The sequence below is a fragment of the Neomonachus schauinslandi genome, chromosome X (genome assembly GCF_002201575.2).
Source record: "Neomonachus schauinslandi chromosome X, ASM220157v2, whole genome shotgun sequence".
Lineage (NCBI taxonomy): Eukaryota > Metazoa > Chordata > Mammalia > Carnivora > Phocidae > Neomonachus > Neomonachus schauinslandi.
Window position 1 is genome coordinate 1,207,282 of NC_058419.1, and position 20,068 is coordinate 1,227,349.

General features: G+C 55.9%; 1 protein-coding gene across 3 annotated transcripts; it reads left to right on the forward strand.

Moving 5' to 3' along the window:
- Positions 1-3,390: 3,390 nt before the first annotated feature.
- Positions 3,391-16,578, forward strand: G6PD (glucose-6-phosphate dehydrogenase). 3 transcript variants are annotated; one of them, XM_021682869.2, is made up of 13 exons: positions 3,391-3,475; positions 4,456-4,583; positions 11,441-11,478; positions 11,561-11,669; positions 12,301-12,518; positions 13,446-13,604; positions 13,737-13,862; positions 14,238-14,331; positions 14,651-14,837; positions 14,953-15,188; positions 15,271-15,347; positions 15,480-15,572; positions 15,671-16,578. In XM_021682869.2, the coding sequence occupies exons 1-13, from the start codon at positions 3,472-3,474 to the stop codon at positions 15,759-15,761; spliced, it is 1,560 nt and encodes a 519-aa protein (XP_021538544.1). In that variant the 5' UTR covers positions 3,391-3,471; the 3' UTR covers positions 15,762-16,578. The 3 variants fall into 3 exon arrangements, with proteins under 3 accessions (XP_021538544.1, XP_021538548.1, XP_021538540.1); XM_021682873.2 differs by lacking the exon at positions 3,391-3,475 and adding an exon at positions 3,489-3,583; XM_021682865.2 differs by lacking the exon at positions 3,391-3,475 and adding an exon at positions 3,789-3,870.
- Positions 16,579-20,068: the final 3,490 nt, after the last annotated feature.

Genomic DNA, 20,068 nt, shown 5'->3' on the forward strand with positions numbered 1-20,068 from the left:
CTGAGCCCCATAACCGGTGAATGTGATCTTATATGGAAAAAGGGGTTTTTCTGAAGGTGTAAGTGAAGGATCTTGAGATAAGATCATCCTGGATCAGAGTTGCCTTAAATCCAATGACAAGTGTCCTTTTTTTTTAAAGATTTTATTTATTTATTTGACAGAGAGAGACACAGCGAGAGAGGAAACACAAGCAAGGGGAGTGGGAAAGGGAGAAGCAGGCTTCCTGCGGAGCACGGAGCCCGATGTGGGGCTCGATCCCAGGACCCTGGGATCATGACCTGAGCCGAAGGCAGACGCTTAACGACTGAGCCACCCAGGTGCCCCCGATGACAAGTGTCCTTATAAGAGACAAGAGAAACAGACACGGAGAAGGCCATGTGATGACAGAGACTAGAATGACATGGCCACAAGCCAAGGAAGGCCTGGAGCCACCCAGCACCTGGAAGGGGCAGGAAGGATGCTCCCCTAGAGCCTGCAGAGGGAACGAGGCCCTGAAGACACCTTGATTTTAGACTTCTGGCCTCCAGAACTGGGAGAGGATAAAGGTCTATTGTCTTAGCCACTTGGCTTGTGGTCATGTCACAGAAGCTCTAGGAAATTAATCCACCTAGTAAGAGGGGCTTCAAGGACACCACTCAGAACCTGGTAAGTGTAAAAGAAAAAAAGGGAAAAAAAAGAACCTGGTAAGTGTTCACTGGAACTGAGGGCCTGAGGGGATACCTAGTATCTGACATGTGCTGAGGAATCTGAAAGTGGGCTGTTTGCGTTCTCTTATGAACTACAGAAGTCGACCTGGAGCCCTTTGAAATTCTGCCCAAGAAGGGAAGACTACCTGGAGGAGGAGGCCGATCCCAATACAAGCTTGCAGGAGCAGGCCTGAGCTGAGAGAGGACAGCTTTAACGCTGAATAAACTGTTACTGCTCCACTGAAGCCAATGATCCTTCCCTGAGCTTCCAGATCATTGGTTCTCCTCCCACCTAACTAGCTGCTCCTGTTCAGACCCTTTCACTCGATCCTTCTCACCAACCCACCCCACAATGTTGTGGTGCCCCAGGGCTCTGTTCTGGGGTCTCTTCTCTACCTACAGTCACTCCAGTACAGAGTTCATTCAGCCTCAGAGCTTTAACCCCCATCTTCACGCTGATGATGCCCCAAATCAGACCTCTTTCCTGAACCCCAGACACATAGCAAACTCAACATCTCCACTTGGATATTTGGTAGTGCTCTCAGAACTAACCTTAAAATTGCACTCCTGACAGGCCCCAAAAGCCAGTTCCACCCACAGCCCTCCTTATTGTTAGCTGATGTCCAGCTACTGTGCCAAAAACCTCAGAGTCCCTCTTGACTCCTCTCTATGTCTCACAGCTCACATCTAATGCATCAGGAAATCCTGTCGTAATGTATCCCAGAATCTATCTGATGACACTATGCAATTAACTATTTTAAGTGTGATAGTGGTGTTGTGGTTGTTTCTTAATCCTTTCTTAGAGATGCATGCTGAAATACTTACAGGTGAAATGATACAGTGTCAGGAATTTGCTTCAAAATAATGTGGGAACTCCTAGGTATCTATCTGAGAGAAACAAAAACACATGTGCACACAGAAACGCTCAGAGCAGCATTATTCACACCAGCCAAAGCGTGGAAATGACCTAAATGTCCATCAACTGATGAGTAAACAAAATCTAGTACGTTCACATGCTACAAGATGGGACCAGTCTTGCAAACATAACGCTAAAAGAAAAAAGCAACTCACAAAAGACCACATACTGTATGATTCCATTTATATGAAATGTCCAGAAGAGGCAAATCCATAGAGACAGAAAGATTGGTGGATGCTTAAGAGCTAGGAGAGATGGGGTAATGGGGTGATAGCTAAGGAGGCAAGTGGTTTTTTGGAGTCATGAAAATGTTCTGGAATGAGAGAGTGGTGATGGCTGCACAACTCTGAATATACAAAATACCACTGAACTGTACACTTTAAATGGGTGAAGTGTATGGTATGAGAATTATATCTCAATAAAGCTGTTATTGAAAATAACAAAGGAAGAGGATTGTGAGAGCTATAAATTAAACAAAATTGGCCATGAGTTGACAACTGTCAAAGCTGGGCAGTGAAGACATGGGATTTACTATACTATTCTTTCTACTTTTGTACGTCTTTGAAATTTTTCACAACAAAATGCTCAAAGCACCACTCATCTGGATTACTGCAATAACGTCCTAACAGGTCACCCTGCTCCTACCCTTGTCCCCTATAGTTTGTTCTTCCCACAGGGGCCAGATCACCCTAAAAGATAATTCCGATCATGTCCGTCCTCTACACTGTTCCCTACCACAGTTCCTGATTGCCCTGCGTGTAAAAGCCAAAGGCCCTAACACGGCCTGCAAAGCCCTGAACTATCTGGCCCCTCATTGCTTCCTCTCCAAGTATTCTCCCCTCACTCACTCTGCACCAGTTACAGTGGCCTCCTTGCTGTTCCTCGAACATGCCAGGATGGCTCATCCATCCTCGAGTCACAGAAACGATTTGAGGTCGGGTAGACATTAATCGTTTTTGCAGAGTGAGCAAACTGAAGCACATGAAGTGAGATACGTAGCTGCCAAACTATATTTGGGGCCTTTTTAAAAGAATTTAACAACCTCGAATGCAGTCAAGTTTGATGAGCAGAAAATGTCTCTGAACTAGAAGTCATCCACGAAGCAGGGGTGTGGTCAGACTCCGCTGCGGCGGCGGAGAGGAAGAGGCGGAAACAGTCCTGCTCGCCGCCAAGGTAACTCGCCTCCTGCATCGGGCCGCCTTGGCCGGTGCTCTATAAGCAGGCGGCAGAAATGGGCCACGGCCCAACAGGAGGGGGAAGCCTGGACGTCCGGGGGGTGTCTCGGAGAAGGCGGGACGCCCACCAATAGTACCCTGTCTTCGGGAAGAGGACCACACCTGTCAGCAGAGTCGGTCCGACGTGAGAAGGGCAGGAACGGCGAGCCGCGAGCACTCCTCGGGCCCTGGCGCTCCGAAAAAGTCCGGTTTCTGCGGTCACCCTTCCCTTCTCCCGCTGCCGAAACTCACACTTCCTGCTTCCGGTGTCGTAGCTGTGGGATCCGGAAATAAAACACGCAAGCCCCGCCCCCACCCGGGAGCCCGCAGAAGTGTGCCAGAGGCTGTTCCAGAGGGGAACCCGAGTCCGCCAGCCTTGGTCGGCCCACAGGATGTTCCTAGTGACATGCAGCACCTGCTACTTTTTGGGGAGTCGCGACCCAGTCTCCCCGTCGTCTCTCGGGTGTTGGGCCGCCCCGCCCCTGCCAGGGGAGGAGCTAATAGGGAGCCCCCGCTGGGCAGCAGAAGGCCCCGCCCAGGAACAGGGTCGAGGAGGCGTGGCCACACTGCCGGCGGAAGTGGAGCCCTCCGCGAGGGCGCACGGCCGCCCGGGACGGGCGAGAAAACTGGACTGTAGGGTTGGGCCGAGCCAGCGATGGGTACGCGGGCGAACGGTGCAAAGCTGTACGCGGACTCGCGAGGCACCGAGAACGCAGCGCAGCGGCGGTGGGGAGAGAAGGCGCCCGGCAGCCGGGCTGCCCGCGCAGGTGCCCAAGGGGCGGGGCGGGCCAAGGGTGGGAGCCTTACGCGGCTGGAGGGCGGGGGGGTGCCCCCCCCCAGCGCGGGATGCGCGCGCACCTCTCGCGCCCTAGCTCCGCCCCGCCCACGGGGGGAGGGGCCACTGCGGCCCCGCCCGCGCGCCTCGCCTGAGGCCGGTCAGCTCAGCCCCAGGTGCCCGCCCCCGCTGGTTAAATGAGCCGGCTGGGCGCAGCCCCCGGAAACGGCCGGGGATTCCGAGGCTTTGAGCTCGGCGTTCGAGGGCGGCGAGGCGCAGGTAACGTAGTGGCTAGGCGCCACGCCAGCGGAGCAACGTGCTGTGCCGCGAGGCCCTTTGATTTGCCATGCTTGGGAGCGGGGCAAAATCGAGAGGGTTTAACCAATCCCAGTGTCCCCCGCATCCCTCCGTTGGACCCCTGAGGAGACTGGGACCCTGAGAGGGGCGGCGACCCGCCGGCGTCTCCCAGCTGGGCAGGAGGAGCGCTGGAGTTGCACTCCGTCGTCGGCACGGTCTAACGTGCTCCAGCTCATTGTGGAGTTTTCTCTTGAGTCCGGGGTGAGATGGTCCTGGGCAAGTTGTGCAATGCTCCAGCACCTTTACGTGGTCCCGCAGAGTTGAGGCTCTAGCTGGAATCCACTAGTGCTTTGAGTAATTCTGTAAAGTACGCCGTGAAATAAAGCCGCCTGGAGAGTATGGTGGGAGCCCCAGAGCCTGCAGTTTTCTAAGCCCCCAGCCATTCAGTGAGTGGTTTCAATAATCAGGCGTCATGGGGTGAGACCTCAAAGGACCCCTCCAGAAAGTGGCCAACTTCCCCATGCTCTTCTGTTCTTCTGCTTTGTCAACGAGCCTTTCTTTAACCAGAGAGCATCATGGCAGAACAGGTGGCCCTGAGCCGGACCCAGGTGTGCGGAATCCTGCGGGAAGAGCTGTACCAGGGCAATGCCTTCCATCAATCTGATACACATATCTTCATCATCATGGGTGCATCGGTGAGTCTCCCCCAGGCCCCACACCTTAAAAACCAAGCGTAGAGTGTGACGTTGCCTCGGGTCCCTTCCTGCCGGGTGCCTGGGCTTTCCCAGCTGATTGTCTTGGGGCCCCAGGGGCTCTGCTCAGTTGGGCTCTCTCTCTCGGTCCTGCCTGTGCGCCACTCTCATCCCAGTACCACCCAGCATAGGTCATTGACCATAGACCCGTGTCGTGGAGCCGGGAGGACTTTAAAAACTGTCTCATTGGACTTCTTCCCCCACAGGGAAAACTGCAAACAGGGCAGGCTATTCATTCTGTATCTTTTTTCAAAGCTGTTTGTGACTCGGTAGATGTCACAGTCCGTTCCAAGGGCAGGATCTGAGGCCTGAGCTCCACCTTGTCTGTCTCTCTCGCAAGTTCCCTGGGAACAAACGCTCGACCTTCCTTTGAACACCATGTCATTACCCCAACTTCCAAGGCCTGCTGAGGAGCTATGACCTGTCCCTCCCTGCCCTGTTGTTTAGCCTGTGGAACTGCCATTTTGTTCTAGAAGATCAAAGGGTAGAAGCAAAGGCAGAGGACCATACGTGATGGAGGGGGGACAGCAGAGGGAGGGTGTGCCACGTGGAAACAAGATCTGCTGGGTGGCAAGATGAGCTGCCGGGGTTTTGTCTCCAAGTAAAAGCGATCTCTCTTCGTTTTCACCCTAGGCATGACGAAGAACCTGCTAACCATCCTGTGACCATTTCTGCCAGTAACTTTTTGTATAATCTTATGCAAGAATCCCACCCAAACTAGCTAGCTCTTGACAGAGTAGGCATTGTCTCTCTGTGCCCTTCCATGTCAAGGTCCCCTTAGCTCCGGCAGAACTTGGTTCTGCAAACAGGGCAGGCTATTCATTCTGTATCTTTTTTCAAAGCTGTTTGTGACTCGGTAGATGTCACAGTCCGTTCCAAGGGCAGGATCTGAGGCCTGAGCTCCACCTTGTCTGTCTCTCCCGCAAGTTCCCTGGGAACAAACGCTCGACCTTCCTTTGAACACCATGTCATTACCCCAACTTCCAAGGCCTGCTGAGGAGCTATGACCTGTCCCTCCCCGCCCTGTTGTTTAGCCTGTGGAACTGCCATTTTGTTCTAGAAGATGGACCTCTTGGTTCTTTGTTCATGTATCATAAGGTGCCACTGCCCTTTGCAGAGCCTGCTCCCCGCCAGCTTTTGTGATTCTAATCAGAACTCAGCAGTGCTGGGGGTGGGGGTAGGGCTCTGCCAGAGGGATGAAGGGAGGGAAGGAAGGTGGGCCACCCCAAGCATTGTCCTCTGACTCCGTAACTCCTAGGGTAGGGGGACCCAGGGACATGGGGTGGCGGGGAGCAGGCTTAGTCTCTACCCTGCCCCAGCATGTTCTCCTTAGAGGAGGCAAACCTGTGTTGGCCACAAAGTCTCACACCTAGGACTCTGACCATTAGGCCCTTGGTCCAAGAAACAGGTTGGAGGAGAAAGTTACTCAGGATTATTCCTCCTCCTTCCCCCACCCCCATACCGGGCTGTCATAGGAAGCTCCACCAGAGGATCCCAGGCCATAAGAAATGGCTTAGGACTCCAGGCTCTCAACTCTTAGATGCTTTGTTGAGAGCACCCGAGCTTGCTGTATGACTGGCAAGTGTCTTTCCTTCTCTGCACCTCTAGTGTTTCTGCGGAGCAAATGAGGGCTTTTGAAACAAATGTCAAGGGACCTCGGGCTGAGCTGATTCTGTGACTTAGCTCACTGCCTTCGCCTGTGGCCAGCTTGGGGTTGAGCAACTTTTCTTTGCAATTGGTAGGGTTCCCCTTTGCTCTCCTCTGCTCCGAGAGTGACAACCAGACGCTTCCAGAGCAGAAATGGGAAGTGCTATTACAGCAGAGTGAGGTGGGGGGGCACCCCTTGTCCTGAGTTGTTTGCTCAAGGGGACTGGAGCCAGGTGGGTGGGCCTCCCATGCTCAGGCAGCATCTAGAACAGCTCCCACTCTCCAATAAGGGGTAGGCAGAGTGGTGCTGAGGGCACACCCTCTCAGAACCTGCTCTTCTGGGAAACCAGCAAGTTCACTGCTCATTCACCCAACAAAGTGATCAAGTGCCTTCTCTACAGTATACTGAGCTGCCTTCCCTGTGTGATCTCTGTGCTGGGGGGAAGGGACCCAAGGGGAGTTAGTAGCCCAATCAGAGCTCCTAGTGGCACATGTGACCGAAAACACAAATGGGCCCTTGTGTCCCCAGCCACCTCCAGCACACAAGTCCCAGGCAGAGGGCCTGCAGCGTGAGATCTGCAGAGCCAGGTTCAGGGAGAGTTCCATGCCAAGAGAAGAGCACGCGCAGAGCCCCCAGTAGCCCACATGGCTGTCCCCTGCCCCTTCCTCACCTGCCTTGCTCTCACACCCAGCTTCCTTCCTCATGCTGGCTCACAGTTACCCAATAGGCTTTGAGCTGCTCTCTGTTCCTCCCATGTGGCCACTTACCCACTCCTCAGAACTCCCACCCCCAGCCAGGAAGGGTGTGGAGATACTTACGCTCCCTGTCTGGAAAGCTCTGGAATGAAAGAAACCAGTTTCTCCTTAGAGACCAGTGTTGGGGAGAGGGGGATCTTTGGGCCTGGCAAATCATGTCCTCCCCCATCTGATAGGACCTCGGACAGGCTAGAGGACTCTCCCCGACAGGGAATGGAGGAGCAGGGAGAGAACAGGACAGGGAGTCTGCATGGGCAGGATTGGCTCACTGCAGGGTTCTCAGCAAGCCCCTCACCTCTCTGGACCTCAGTCTCCCCACCTGGACCGTAAGGACCATGGACTTGATGGGTGTTCAGGCCTCATCCCAATGTGCGCCTAGGCGAGGGGTGACCTGGTAGTCCTGGCCCCCCCTCTCTTTTGGGGATGTTTCTGGGCTGCTTTTCCCCCTTGGGTCGATAAGATTCTTGCTGTGTCATGATGACCTTGGCACTTCCCCAAAGGCCTGATGATTCATGAGCCCCAGGGTGGAGGAGGGAGCCTACCTCAACAGCCCCCAGGTTCTCTCTCCCCGGTTCCCAGGAGCCAGCTGGGCCCCAGCGAGGGCCCAGACTCCACCCCATAAGGCCAGACAGATCCTTGACCCGGGTGACCCTCGGGGGCCAGGGATGGCCCACCCCTCCCATGCCTCTAGCTGGCGGGCGGCCTCTGAAGCTCTGTGCTGCGCCCTCCGCCCTCACATCCTCAAACAGAGATGTCAGCGGTGGTTTGGGCTTTTAAAACTAGAAGCTGAGGTCCAACCTAGGTGGCAACAGGCAAGCGGTGGCCCAAGTCCCTTTGCCCCAACTGGGACAGATATTGGTAGCTGGAGATCTTAATGAGGTCCTGCTGCTCCTGCTAAAGTCACCACATGTCCCCGGGCAGCTCTTTCCCTGCTGTGGTCCTCAGACAAAAATGACAGGGGTTGGGAAGACAGGAGGCCTCCGAGGCGCATTTCACCGAGAGACCCTGTGATCTCCCCCACCCCCACACACGGTGTGCCTATGTTTGGTCGAGGTCTTCCCGTGTTCAGTCTTGCAAAGGCGTCTGGTTGGGGCTGGCGGGGAGGGCCGGCCACCGCACTTCCCATGAGGAGGAGCAGGACCCCTACCGCTGTCCTGGGCCGTCTCTCGCCTCTTCTCGGATGACTTGGAGCCCAGCAGGCCTCTGGTTGCCGGGGCTGAGCTGAACAAGGCAAGCAGGTTCAGTCGGTAGTTAATCCCAAGGGGAGCCGCAGGAACAAAGAGCTTGGGGTGTTGGGCACTGTGACTCAGCAGACAGGAGACTAGTCCCCTGCTACCAGTCCACTGCCCGCAGCCTATCCCGAGCCCTCTCAGCCCGCTGGAATTTGATCATAAGCAAACATCACCTGCCACAAGGAAGGTTGGGAGGCGTTTGCGGGCTGTGCTTCTGATTGTTTCTCCCGGAGCATGCAGGGCTGAGGTGACCTGAGCAGAGTATCCCTCCAGTCCCGCTGATGGGAGAAGCCAGAGGCGGCCACTGCCGATTCGCTGTGAGGGTGCCATAGTGGGGGCCCCTGGGCAATGAGGGACATGGGCAGGGAGCTAGCTTCCCGGGCTGGCGGCTGGAGTCGGACCATGAAGGACCAGTGACAGCAGCCATTGTGAAGGTGGCCGTTACAACAGGGACCCACTCCAGATTGCTCGGGAGATGAGTGGTGAACAGTTAGCAGATGTGAGCAGGGGCACCAACACAGGGAACCCTGCTTCGGGAAACACCGGCTTGGGAGTTTGGGGTTCCAGGGGAGCCTGGAGATGACCAGTAGACACTTGACTGTGTGGGTTCAGTGCTCACTAAAGTCTGGGCAGGGATACACACGTGGAGGGGTCCACATGCAAGTCCTCACCTAAAGCCCTGGGGGGACATCAGGTCACCCCAGGAGACTTGAGGTAGAGCAAAGAACAGGAGGAAACTCGCGCGTTCGAGGCACAAGGCGCCCCTGAGCCTGCACCTGCCCCCACCCAGAGCAGGGATTTCCCACCCCAGAGCCCCCTGAGTGCCTTCCTAACTGCTTATCCCTGGTGGGGATTGAACCAGGTTGGCATTACTTTGGTTCTGATCATGTGGCTTCCATTTTGTGGGTTCATAAGTTCATAGAAATGAGCTTATCCAATGGTTACATGGCTACTAAAAGGTAATTTTGCATTGAATATTCAGGTCCTTATCCCTGGAGTTCGTTTTTCTGACTACGGCAAGTCCAGTGCACCCCAGCTTGCCTTATTCTCTCCCCACTGATTGGCAATGCTCGGTGGAGTGTGGGTTCACAGCCCAGGCCCATCCCACGCTCTAATTACAGGGTAGGCAGATGAAAGGGTGCTCTGCTCTTCTGTTCTTCAGGAGCCTGTGGCCATTCTTGCCCCTTCCTCTTCCACCTGAAGGAGACAATTCCTTTGTCAGATCACAAAATTAAAGCATATTGGGATGGCTGCAGTGACCGAACTGGAGCCTGGGGAGAAGGAACTCTGTGATTCTTTCTAGGGAGTCCTCTGTGGAATTTCTGGGATCTGCCATATTGTTGCTTGAAGTTGCCACGTGTTCACACCTTTTTTTTTATTGTGGAAAATTTCGCACATCCACAAAGTCTACACAGTAGTGTGATGAGGGACGCCTGGGTGGCTCAGTCGGTTGAGCATCCGACTTGATTTCGGCTCAGGTCATGATCTCGGGGTCCTGGGATCGAGCCACAAGTTGGGCTCCATGCTCAGCAGGGAGTCTGCTTGAGATTCTCCTCCTCCTTCTCCCTTTGCCCCTCCCTCCATTTTCGTGCTCTCTCTCTCTCTCTTTCTCTCTCTGTCTCTCTCAAATAAATAATTAAAAACAAAACAAACAAACAAAAAAATATAGGGCCTTTCTTGCCATCTCTCCAGAAAGTTCTTAGATGGCCATCCCGGTCAATCCACCCCAAACAACCAGTGATGTAATTTCTACCACAGTTGATTAGTTTTGCCTATCCTAGAGCTTCATTCTCAGCTTGTCCATCTACCTGGTGATTGAGCATCTGGGTTGTCTCCAGCGCAGGGCTGTTGTGAGTTGAGGCTGCTGTGAACATCCTTTCTAACGCTTGGTGTTGTCAGTCTTCTGGATTACAGCTGTTCTAATGGATGTGAAATAGCATCTAGTGGCTTCATTTGCGTTTTCCTGACAACCGATGATCTTGAGCAGTTTCTCGTGTGTTTGTTAGCTCTTCATTTCTCTTCCTTGTGAAGTATCTGGTCACTTTTTCATTGGGTTGTTTCCTTATTATGGTGTAGGAGTAGGTTATATATTCTGGATTATAGGCAGAGTCTGTCTCAGAATGGACTTCCCTGTTTCTGGCATTTTGGTAGAATCCACCAGTGAAGTGTTCCAGCACCAGGGTCAGTGTTGGAGATGCCTTGGTGGAAAAGTTTATGGCCACGATCCAGTTTCCTTAATGACCACTCCCCACTCAGGTCCCTGTCTCTGTTTTGGTAGACTGGATTTTTATAGAAATTTGTCCGTTTCATCTAAGTTGTCAGACATGGCATGAGGTTGTTCATCATCATCCCCTTCCGTGTTTTCCTGATTGTACTTTTGTCCTCTTGCACTCGTAATTCTTTTTTTTATTTAAGATTTTATTTATTTATTTGACAGGGAGACAGCAAGAGAGGGAACACAAGCAGGGGGTAGTGGGAGAGGGAGAAGCAGGCTTCCCGCTGAGCAGGGAGCCCGATGTGGGGCTCGATCCCAGGACCCTGGTATCATGACCCGAGCCGAAGGCAGACGCTTCACCAACTGAGCCACCCAGGCGCCCCTCACTCCTAATTCTTGGTGCCTTTTAAAGAAGTAGTCTTCCCAGAGGGTTGTCTGTTTTTATTAGTCCTTTTCAAACACCAGCTTTTGGCTTTCTTGATATTTTCTTTTGGCTTATTTTCTGTTTTATTAATTCTTATTTTTCATTATTTCCTGCCTTGTAATTTGTTTGGCTTTAAAATTCTACTGTTTTGTCTGACTTCTTAAATCAGGCCCTGAGCTCATTAGTCCCGAGCTAAAGGCAGCATCTCAGGCCACATCCCATAGGTTGTTGCCATTTGGTTCTAGAGTTTTCAGGTTTTCTTCTTTAGCCTGTGGGCTGTTTAGCAGCAGGCTCTTTGGCCTGGGTGTGGCTCCGCTTGCTTGCACTGTGACCAGAGACCGTGGTCTGTGTGATTGCAGGGCAGGCCGCTCAGGGTCAGGGTAAAGAGCTAGCACAGTCTCCCACTTGAGACAGATATGCTTGCGGCTGAGTGCTGACCCTGAGCGGGTGCCCAGGTCAAAAGGGAGGAGACCATCTAGGTCATGCCCCCAGCGTCTCCTAACCATGCCTATTCCCTCTGCCACAGGGCGACCTGGCCAAGAAGAAGATCTACCCCACCATCTGGTAAGCGTGTCCCCCCACTGTCCCACTGTCCCCAGCGCTCCCCGCCCCCCCCATCCCGGCCACAGCCATGGCGTGCCCTCAGGTGGCTGTTCCGGGATGGCCTTCTGCCCGAAGACACCTTCATCGTGGGCTACGCCCGCTCCCGCCTCACAGTGGCCGACATCCGGAAACAGAGCGAGCCCTTCTTCAAAGTGAGTGGCTTCCAGCCCCCCTCCCATCCCACCCAAGGAGGCCTTTCCGCTTCTTCCCTGGGACAGGCCCCCTTCTCCCCGGCCATGGCGGAGGGGCAGGGCCACGTTAGGAAACCTCCTTGGAGCCTCTCCTGCCCTAGCACTTCTCCCCATTGCCTTCCCCAGAGCGGTCACCTGCTCTTGCCGCTTCTTGGATGACAGAAGTAGCGTAGGGCGAGGTGCAGGGACCCTTCCGGCCTGAGACCCCTGTTTCCAGCTCCCCTCTGACCTGGACACGCTGGGTCCTCCCTGCTGTGCCTCCCACGCCGCCGCCGCCGCCACCCCCACCGCCCGGGCCAGGAGCTGAAACAGTGTCTTCAGCACAGAAATCTTACACATCTGCCTTTTCCCAACACACCAGAGTTTGGTGTCCTGACTTCGGAGAGAGCTCTGCCAGGTCACAGCTTCCTGAAATGTAACTTCTGTGTCAGGGCCCGAGGCCTCCCCCTGTAGGTGGGCATAGGTGACGAGATGGGGCTGAACCCGGTGTGGAGTTAGGGTGACTGACTTCTGGCGGAGCCCGCTGGGGCTACAGGCTATGAGAGAGGGAGGGCCAGGGAGGGGCCACTGTCCCTGTATCTGTCTTTCTCAGGCCACACCAGAGGAGAAGCCCAAGCTGGAGGAGTTCTTTGCCCGCAACTCCTATGTGGCTGGCCAGTATGATGACACGGCCTCCTACGAGCGCCTCAACAGTCACATGAATGCCCTCCACCAGGGGCCCCAGGCCAACCGCCTCTTTTACCTGGCCTTGCCCCCCACAGTCTACGAGGCAGTCACCAAGAACATCCACGAGACCTGCATGAGCCAGACGTAAGGCTTGTCTTTTGCCTTTCCTGCTTCCTAGGTGTGCCCTGTCCTGGTCTGGCAGTTGTCCAGAGTCCCTGGGGCAAACTAGTCTACCGAGTCTGAAAAAGATGGTGACCCCTGTTTGTTCTCTACATGAGTTAGCTCTCCAAAGAAGAGAATAGGGTATGAATACAGGGGCTTTCTAATAGCATTTACCGAGAATGCTACCGCACTTACGTACCTTGAAAATCTTCCTGATGACCCTCCTTGGCCCATCTTGCTAGAAATCCAACTTTCCCTGGCCGCTGTTCCTGCGAGGACCACAAGGTGGCAGTGTTGCTCCATGAAACTCCTGCTGCCAGTCGCTTATTCCCTGGTTTTTCGGTGCTTCCCCAGGTCCCCTTCATGACCACAAGGTGGCGGTACTGCTCCACAAGAATTTTGCTTCCTCTTGAGCGCTGGCTCGCCAGTCCGTCTTTCTCTCAAAGACACAGTCATCTGTTTCATTTTGTTCTGGTTTTGAACGCAAAGTTTCACATTAACTGTTCATGGGGAATAGCAAAGAAAGGGACCTTTGGCCATTTTAAATCCGCAGAGGCAGCTGTGCCCTTGACATCCCCTCCCCCTGCTCCCCCACCTGCTCCCAGCGTGGGACTGGGAGGGAGCGGGACCACTTATCCTCGTGACCAGCGGGTCGGGCAGGAAGGCTTCTGAGGAAGTTCTCAGTGTGGCATTGAGGGCTGGGGAGGACAGGAGGTGTCCTCAGGTCTGGGGACTCTGCCAAGGTGGGGCAGAAGGGCCCACCCAGCAGAGCTTTGCCAGTCACCTAAGAATGCAGATGGGGAGGGAAGGCTCTGCCTCTTCTCAGGGAGGGAGACCTGGGGGAAGGTGAGGTTCTGGCCCCTGCTGCCCAGGGAGGGTGTGGGGTGACACAGCTCTGGGCTCCCACAGAGGCTGGAACCGTGTCATTGTGGAGAAGCCCTTCGGGAGGGACCTGCAGAGCTCCGACAGGCTGTCCAACCATATCTCCTCCTTGTTCCGCGAGGACCAGATCTACCGCATCGACCACTACCTGGGCAAGGAGATGGTCCAGAACCTCATGGTGCTGAGGTGTGGCCAGGGCCAGGCCTGGGCGACAGGGTGGAGGGGGACTGGGTCTGGGCTGGGCGCTCATGGGGCCCAGCCCATCCTGCTGTTGCCCCCAAGGATACAGCAGCACCCTCCACGCTGCCCCTCCTGCAGGTTTGCCAACAGGATCTTTGGCCCCATCTGGAACCGGGACAACATCGCCTGCATCATCCTCACTTTCAAGGAGCCCTTTGGCACTGAGGGCCGTGGGGGCTACTTTGATGAATTTGGGATCATCCGGTGAGAGCCTGTCTCCTTTCCTGGGAGGTCAGCACAGGCAAGGGGTGCAATCCTGCCATTCTGCAGGGTCACCCCTCCCTGTTCTGGGGAGCTCCTCCCACTCCAAAATTCAGATTCACAAGTGGGTGTCTTGAGTGGTCAGGGATGGCTGTGAAGGGAGGGCTCACTGTCTCTTCCCTTGCCTAAGGGGCCCTCAATGGTAGATGTGAGCTCAGGAAGCAAGTCCCATAGCCTGTTGCTAGAAAGCCCTATTTGAGGTGCTGAGTCCCCGGAACCTGGCTGACAGGAAGGGGGCGGAGGTGAGCCCTCTCCTTGCTCCTTCCTCCCCGCCCAAATGCCCCCCGAGCCAAGTTCCACCTCCTTCTCCCTCTGCAGGGACGTGATGCAGAACCACCTCCTGCAGATGCTGTGTCTGGTGGCCATGGAGAAGCCTGCCTCCACGGACTCAGATGACGTCCGTGACGAGAAGGTGGGTGGAGGTGCCCCCTCCTGGTCCCTTTTGCCAGGACTGGCAGTGACTGTCATGTCCCCTGGGCAGACCCATCGCCTCTCCTTCAGAAGAAGATGGGGGCGGGTCCAGGTGGTCCCAGGGAGCCCTTGGGTAGGAGAGCCACGGCCATGGCCTCAGCAGGGTGATGCATGTCCTCCTGTCTGTGCTGACCAGTCACTCCGCTGGGAAGCCCACCCTGCTAGGTCCCCTGGCTTCCTCAGGCCTACTGTCCTCTGTCCCACACATGGCTGCTCCATCCCCTTACCCAAGGAGCCCCTCTGTCCCGGCTCTCTCCCAGGTCAAGGTGTTAAAATGTATCTCAGAGGTGCAAGCAGACAACGTGGTCCTGGGCCAGTATGTCGGGAACCCCAACGGAGAGGGGGAGTCCACCAAAGGGTACTTGGATGACCCCACAGTGCCCCGCGGGTCCACCACCGCGACCTTTGCAGCCGTTGTCCTTTATGTGGAGAACGAGAGGTGGGACGGTAGGTGACGCCTCCGGGCCTGGTAGGCGGGGCCACCATAGCCCCGGGGAGCCCCGCTCCCTCCCGCCTGGGCCCCCAGCAGGGCAGGTCCTGAAGCCAGCTGTGCCCTGACCAGGGGTGCCGTTCATCCTGCGCTGCGGCAAAGCGCTCAACGAGCGCAAGGCTGAGGTGCGTCTGCAGTTCCGCGACGTGGCCGGCGACATCTTCCAGCAGCAGTGCAAGCGCAACGAGCTGGTGATCCGCGTGCAGCCCAACGAGGCCGTGTACACCAAGATGATGACCAAGAAGCCCGGCATGTTCTTCAACCCTGAGGAGTCCGAGCTGGACCTGACCTACGGCAACAGATACAAGGTGGACACGTGGCCCGGGGTAGGGGGTGGCTGGGGGGCTGTGTGTGGACAGGCAGCCTCAGCAGGGACCCTCCTCCTTGTAGAACGTGAAGCTCCCCGATGCGTACGAGCGCCTCATCCTGGACGTCTTCTGTGGGAACCAGATGCACTTTGTGCGCAGGTGAGGGGTTCCCTGTGCCCCCTGTGTGTGCTGGGGCTGAGCTGGGCTCCAGGTGATGCGGCAGCCTTCTCCCTCCCTTACCCCCTCCCTGCCCCCACGAACACCCCCCAAAGCCATACTGTGCCCCCTCAGTGACGAGCTCCGGGAAGCCTGGCGGATCTTTACACCGTTGTTGCACAAGATTGAGCGCGAGAAGCTCCAGCCCATCCCTTATGTTTATGGCAGGTGAGGGGCCGGGCAGGGAGGGAAGGATGGGACTGGGGGTTTGGGGCACAGGAGCCAGGGGCTCCCTCACATCTCCCCTCTGCCTATCACCCTCCCAGCCGAGGCCCCGCGGAGGCAGATGAGCTGATGAAGAGAGTGGGCTTCCAGTACGAGGGCACCTACAAGTGGGTGAATCCCCACAAGCTCTGAGCCCTGAGCCCCAGGTCCCCACCCCACCCACCTTGGCCCTGTCTGTCTTCGTTCCTCCCACTTCCCTGCCCCCCCAGCCTCACATCGGGAGGGCTTCAGGACCATAGGCCTTAGCCTCACATTCCTGGCCCCCAGCCACCCCGGGCCTAGCTACATTCCGCAACCACCAAGCACTCGAGACTCGCGCTGTGACCATCTCTAGCTGCCACTGGCCCTTCCTGAGCCAGCTTCTGTCCACTGGACTGAGCCCCAGCAGAAGGAAGCAGAGTGGCTTTTCCACCTGTCCTGGGCTCCTCCACCTAGGGACAGGAGTGAGGGATGATGGAGGGGACAGTGGGCGGGCATCCGTGGGCCAGTGGCCACCCCACACTCCTGCTGGCTGTGAGCAAGGTCCTTGGAACTGGGGGGAAGGGGTCAAGTGTTTTCACACCAGTCTCAGTGCCACTCGACATTCCTGGTCACCCGCTGGAAGGGACCTCCCTGCTGCCCAGCAGTCCCCGGTGTCTTGGGCCCCCTGAATGCCCCTCTGCCCCCCTCAACTCTCCCCACTACCGCAATTCTGCACTCCATGGCCCACCGACTTCAGTGCATCTACAGGGCACCCCCTTGCCACTGGAAAAGCAGAAACAGCCAGTGGCGCACCCCATCTCAGCCCCTGCCATTAAATCCACAAACACACCCGCCTGCTCCCTGCTTGTTTCCTTCCTGCCAGTGGACCCATCCCTCACCCGGTTCTTGTCACCCACGTCCCTCCCCAGCGTGGGCTTGGCAATCTGAGAGTCCCCCCCCCGCCATCTGTGCTCTTCACCCTGCCCCATTCCACGGAATTTCATCACCAGATCGCGTAGGGGTACGAGATTGGGTCACATTCATTTTCACCTTCCAGCGAATGCTTCCACTGCACTTGCTGCCCACATGGGCCGCCTCCGCCCTGACCTTGTCCCTGCCACAGCGAGGTCACGTCACAGAATCACTGAGGGCCGTTTACACGCATTGCCAGTCTACGGAGGCAAGAAGTACTTAGGAAGGAGAGGCAATGGGCTTTTGTGACTGACCCCGGATGCTGGGGTGGGGGTATGGCAGCACAGCCGGGGAGGGGGAGCTTAGGACAGCTCTGCCTTGTGTCTGTGCGTGTGTGTCTCCTCCTGGTTTCTCTTCTTAGAAGGATGCCAGTCATATCAGATTAGGGGCCCACTCCATTCCATGACCTCAGTCTAACTTACCTTGATTCTCTCTGTAAACACTCCCATTTCCAAACAAGGCCACATTCCAAGGATCCAGGTGGACACACATTGGGGGGACACTGCTCATCCCAGTACACTCCCCACAAAGGCGGCAGCCCGAGTGTCCGTCCTGCCCTCTCCGCCAGCTCTCCTCAGCCTGGGCTCTGGGAGATGCAACCAAGCAGGAACAAAAGGACAAAATGATGCGCTGGTGGTACATTTTATGGAGGGAACAAGCAGCCCAGAAAGTCAGGAGGGATGCTCTGCTCCCGGCCAGGTGAAGACCTAGCCCAGGGCGCTGTGGTTGTCAGGGTTTGGCCCCTCTGTCCCCCACCCTGCTTGGGAGGCAATTGCCTGGAGCTTTTTTTGCTCTAACCATCTGGGCCTCTCCTGGTCCTCCCACTGAGAACCAGCTGGGCTCCCTCCTGCATGGTCCCCTGGGCTGGGATGGCAACAGGTGGGAGGCCTGGTGAGGGTGAGGAAGACAGGGGCACAGCCTGACAGGCAGAGTGCTGGCTGTGGGGGATGAGCCAAGGTTCCCACCTGGGAACAATACATAAATAAAGAAGAAACTGTAATGGTGGGCTTTTCTCGTCCCATAAGCGAGGCTAGCGTGTCACCCCTGGGTGCCATCTGCACTCTCCCCGTCCCCTCCTGTAACCAGGGGAGGTGGTGCCTTCAGGTTAAGGAAGGAGGGAAGGAGGGAAATCACCAAGGTCACCTAAACAGGGAAGGAAGGAGCTTCATGGGATTAGGACAGATCACAGACCTTTTTTTTTTTAAAGATTTTATTTATTTATTTGAGAGAGAGAGCACATGAGAGGGGGGAGGGTCAGAGGGAGAAGCAGACCCCCCGCTGAGCAGGGAGCCCGATGCGGGACTCGATCCCAGGACTCCAGGATCATGACCTGAGCCGAAGGCAGTCGCTTAACCAACTGAGCCACCCAGGCGCCCCAGATTACAGACCTTTAAGTGGTCATTTTCCTCGGTGGGATCTGGACCTCAGGATCCCTACTAGCCCAGGTCATGCAGAGCAGCCGAGAAGACTCCATGTGGACAGGATTGGAGGCCAGGCTTCAGCCAGCAGGCAGTGGCCTTGGTCCTTCTGGTGCCTGTGGCCTCCTGGAGAGGGGGCCGTGGCAAAGGCCTCCCCAGGAGCTAGTGGGGGCCAGCCTAGGAACTCCTGGGCTCCCCTGTAACCCTTTGGCTCCCACGTAGCCACAGAGGGTCTTGCCCTTGACTATGGTGCAGCCTCATGCCTGGGATGGGCAGATGAGCTGGGGTGACACACAAGGGATGGTGGCCAGGAATGAGGCAGAATGGGTCCCTGAAGATGTGGCCGCGCCTTCCCCCGCTTACCACCAGAGGGTGCTGTCCTGCCTACTCTTAAGTTCCCAGCCACTAAGGCCCACCACCCTGGAACCTCAAATCCTCAAGATACAGACCTGAGGATAACTTCAAACCCTTGGGGGTCAGGGAGAAGCCAAATAAATGAACATGTGGGAGTGCTTCCTGACCCTAGGAGGGGTCTTCAAGCTCAGAGTCCTTTGCAGAGCCCCACAGACATTCATAAGACTCGGGGGGACCCAGCAGAGCTGTGTTCCGGGGATAATCCTCTTGGCTTCCCAGGCCCCCTGGGGAACCCACTGGCCTGGCATCACCAAGGAGGATGCTTCTGGAAGTGTGGGAAGATCCACATAAGGGCAGCAGCAGGAGCCCAAAGTAGAAGAGGGACCCAGCTCCTCTGGGGCCCCCAACACATGATGACCGTGTGTGAGTGGGGAGGGCAGAGTGGGGGGACCTCCTGATCTCCTCCTGCTCCGTCTCTACTGTGACAGGCACAAGGGCCCAGGTGAGGGCAGTCAACTGACACCCCAGATCTGGGTGCTACACTGGGGCATACACATAAGGGCCCTGGTAATGACAACTGTCACCTGACCCTGGATGACTGAGGAACAAAGAGAGGGACCTGATGAAGACAGTCAACTGTCAGCTCTAGGAACCTGCAATGGGGAAGAGGCATGAGGTCCCAAGTAAGGACATTAAGCTGTCACCTCAGCTCTGAGTGAATACAATCTGACACAGTAGTTAGGGCCTTGCTGAACTAAGACAAGTGTCACCTCATTTCTGGAGCCCTACAATGGGGAAGAGAGATGATAGACCCAGTGAGGAGACCCATCTGTCACCTCAGGTCCGGGTGGCAACATGGGTGCTGAGGCATAAGGGCTTTTTTTTTTTTTTTTTAAGATTTTTATTTATTTGACGAGAGACACAGTGAGAGAGGGAACACAAGCAGGGGGAGTGGGAGAGGGAGAGGCAGGCTTCCCGCTGAGCAGGGAGCCCGATGCGGGGCTCGATCCCAGAACCCTGGGATCATGACCTGAGCCAAAGGCAGATGCTTAACGACTGAGCCACCCAGGCGCCCCGAGGCATAAGGGCTTTCAACTGGCTCTAGATCTCTATGTGGGGGCGGAACAGGAGGGCCCACGTGAGGACAGCCAACAGTCCCCTCAGCTCTGGGTTGGCCCAAGTTTCAACGTTCAACTAACCTTTAACTTCTGGATGCTGACACTGAGGCAAGGCTTAAGGGTCAGGAGTGGAGAGTCACCTTTCCCCTCAGCTCATGGTGCCTAACCTCGGGTGGAGGAATGAGGGACAGGTGAGGTCATTTGACTGTTAGCTCAGATCTGGATCCCTACCCTGAGACGGAGAGCAAGAACCTAAGACACGATGCCCACGGAGCGCTGCGGCCGTGTGAGCTGGTGCGAGCTATGCTGGGGCAGAGACCCGAGCCCCATCAGAGTGTGGCTACAGCAGCCTGAGATGTGAGGGCCCAGGTGACGGCATTACAGTGCAAGCCCAGGTCTTGACCCCCGTGCAAAAAAGGAGAATGAGGCACTAGGTAGAGATGTGAGAGCCCAGATGAGGACAGTCATGTGCAAATCTTGCTGCCTGTTCTGGAAAGTGGAAGGAGGGGCCATTGAGGCCATATTCCACTGGCCCTTAAGCTGTGGGTTATTGAAGACAGGCAGAGGCAGGACGGACCAGGTGGGAGCAATCAATTGTCACCTGAGATCTGATCGC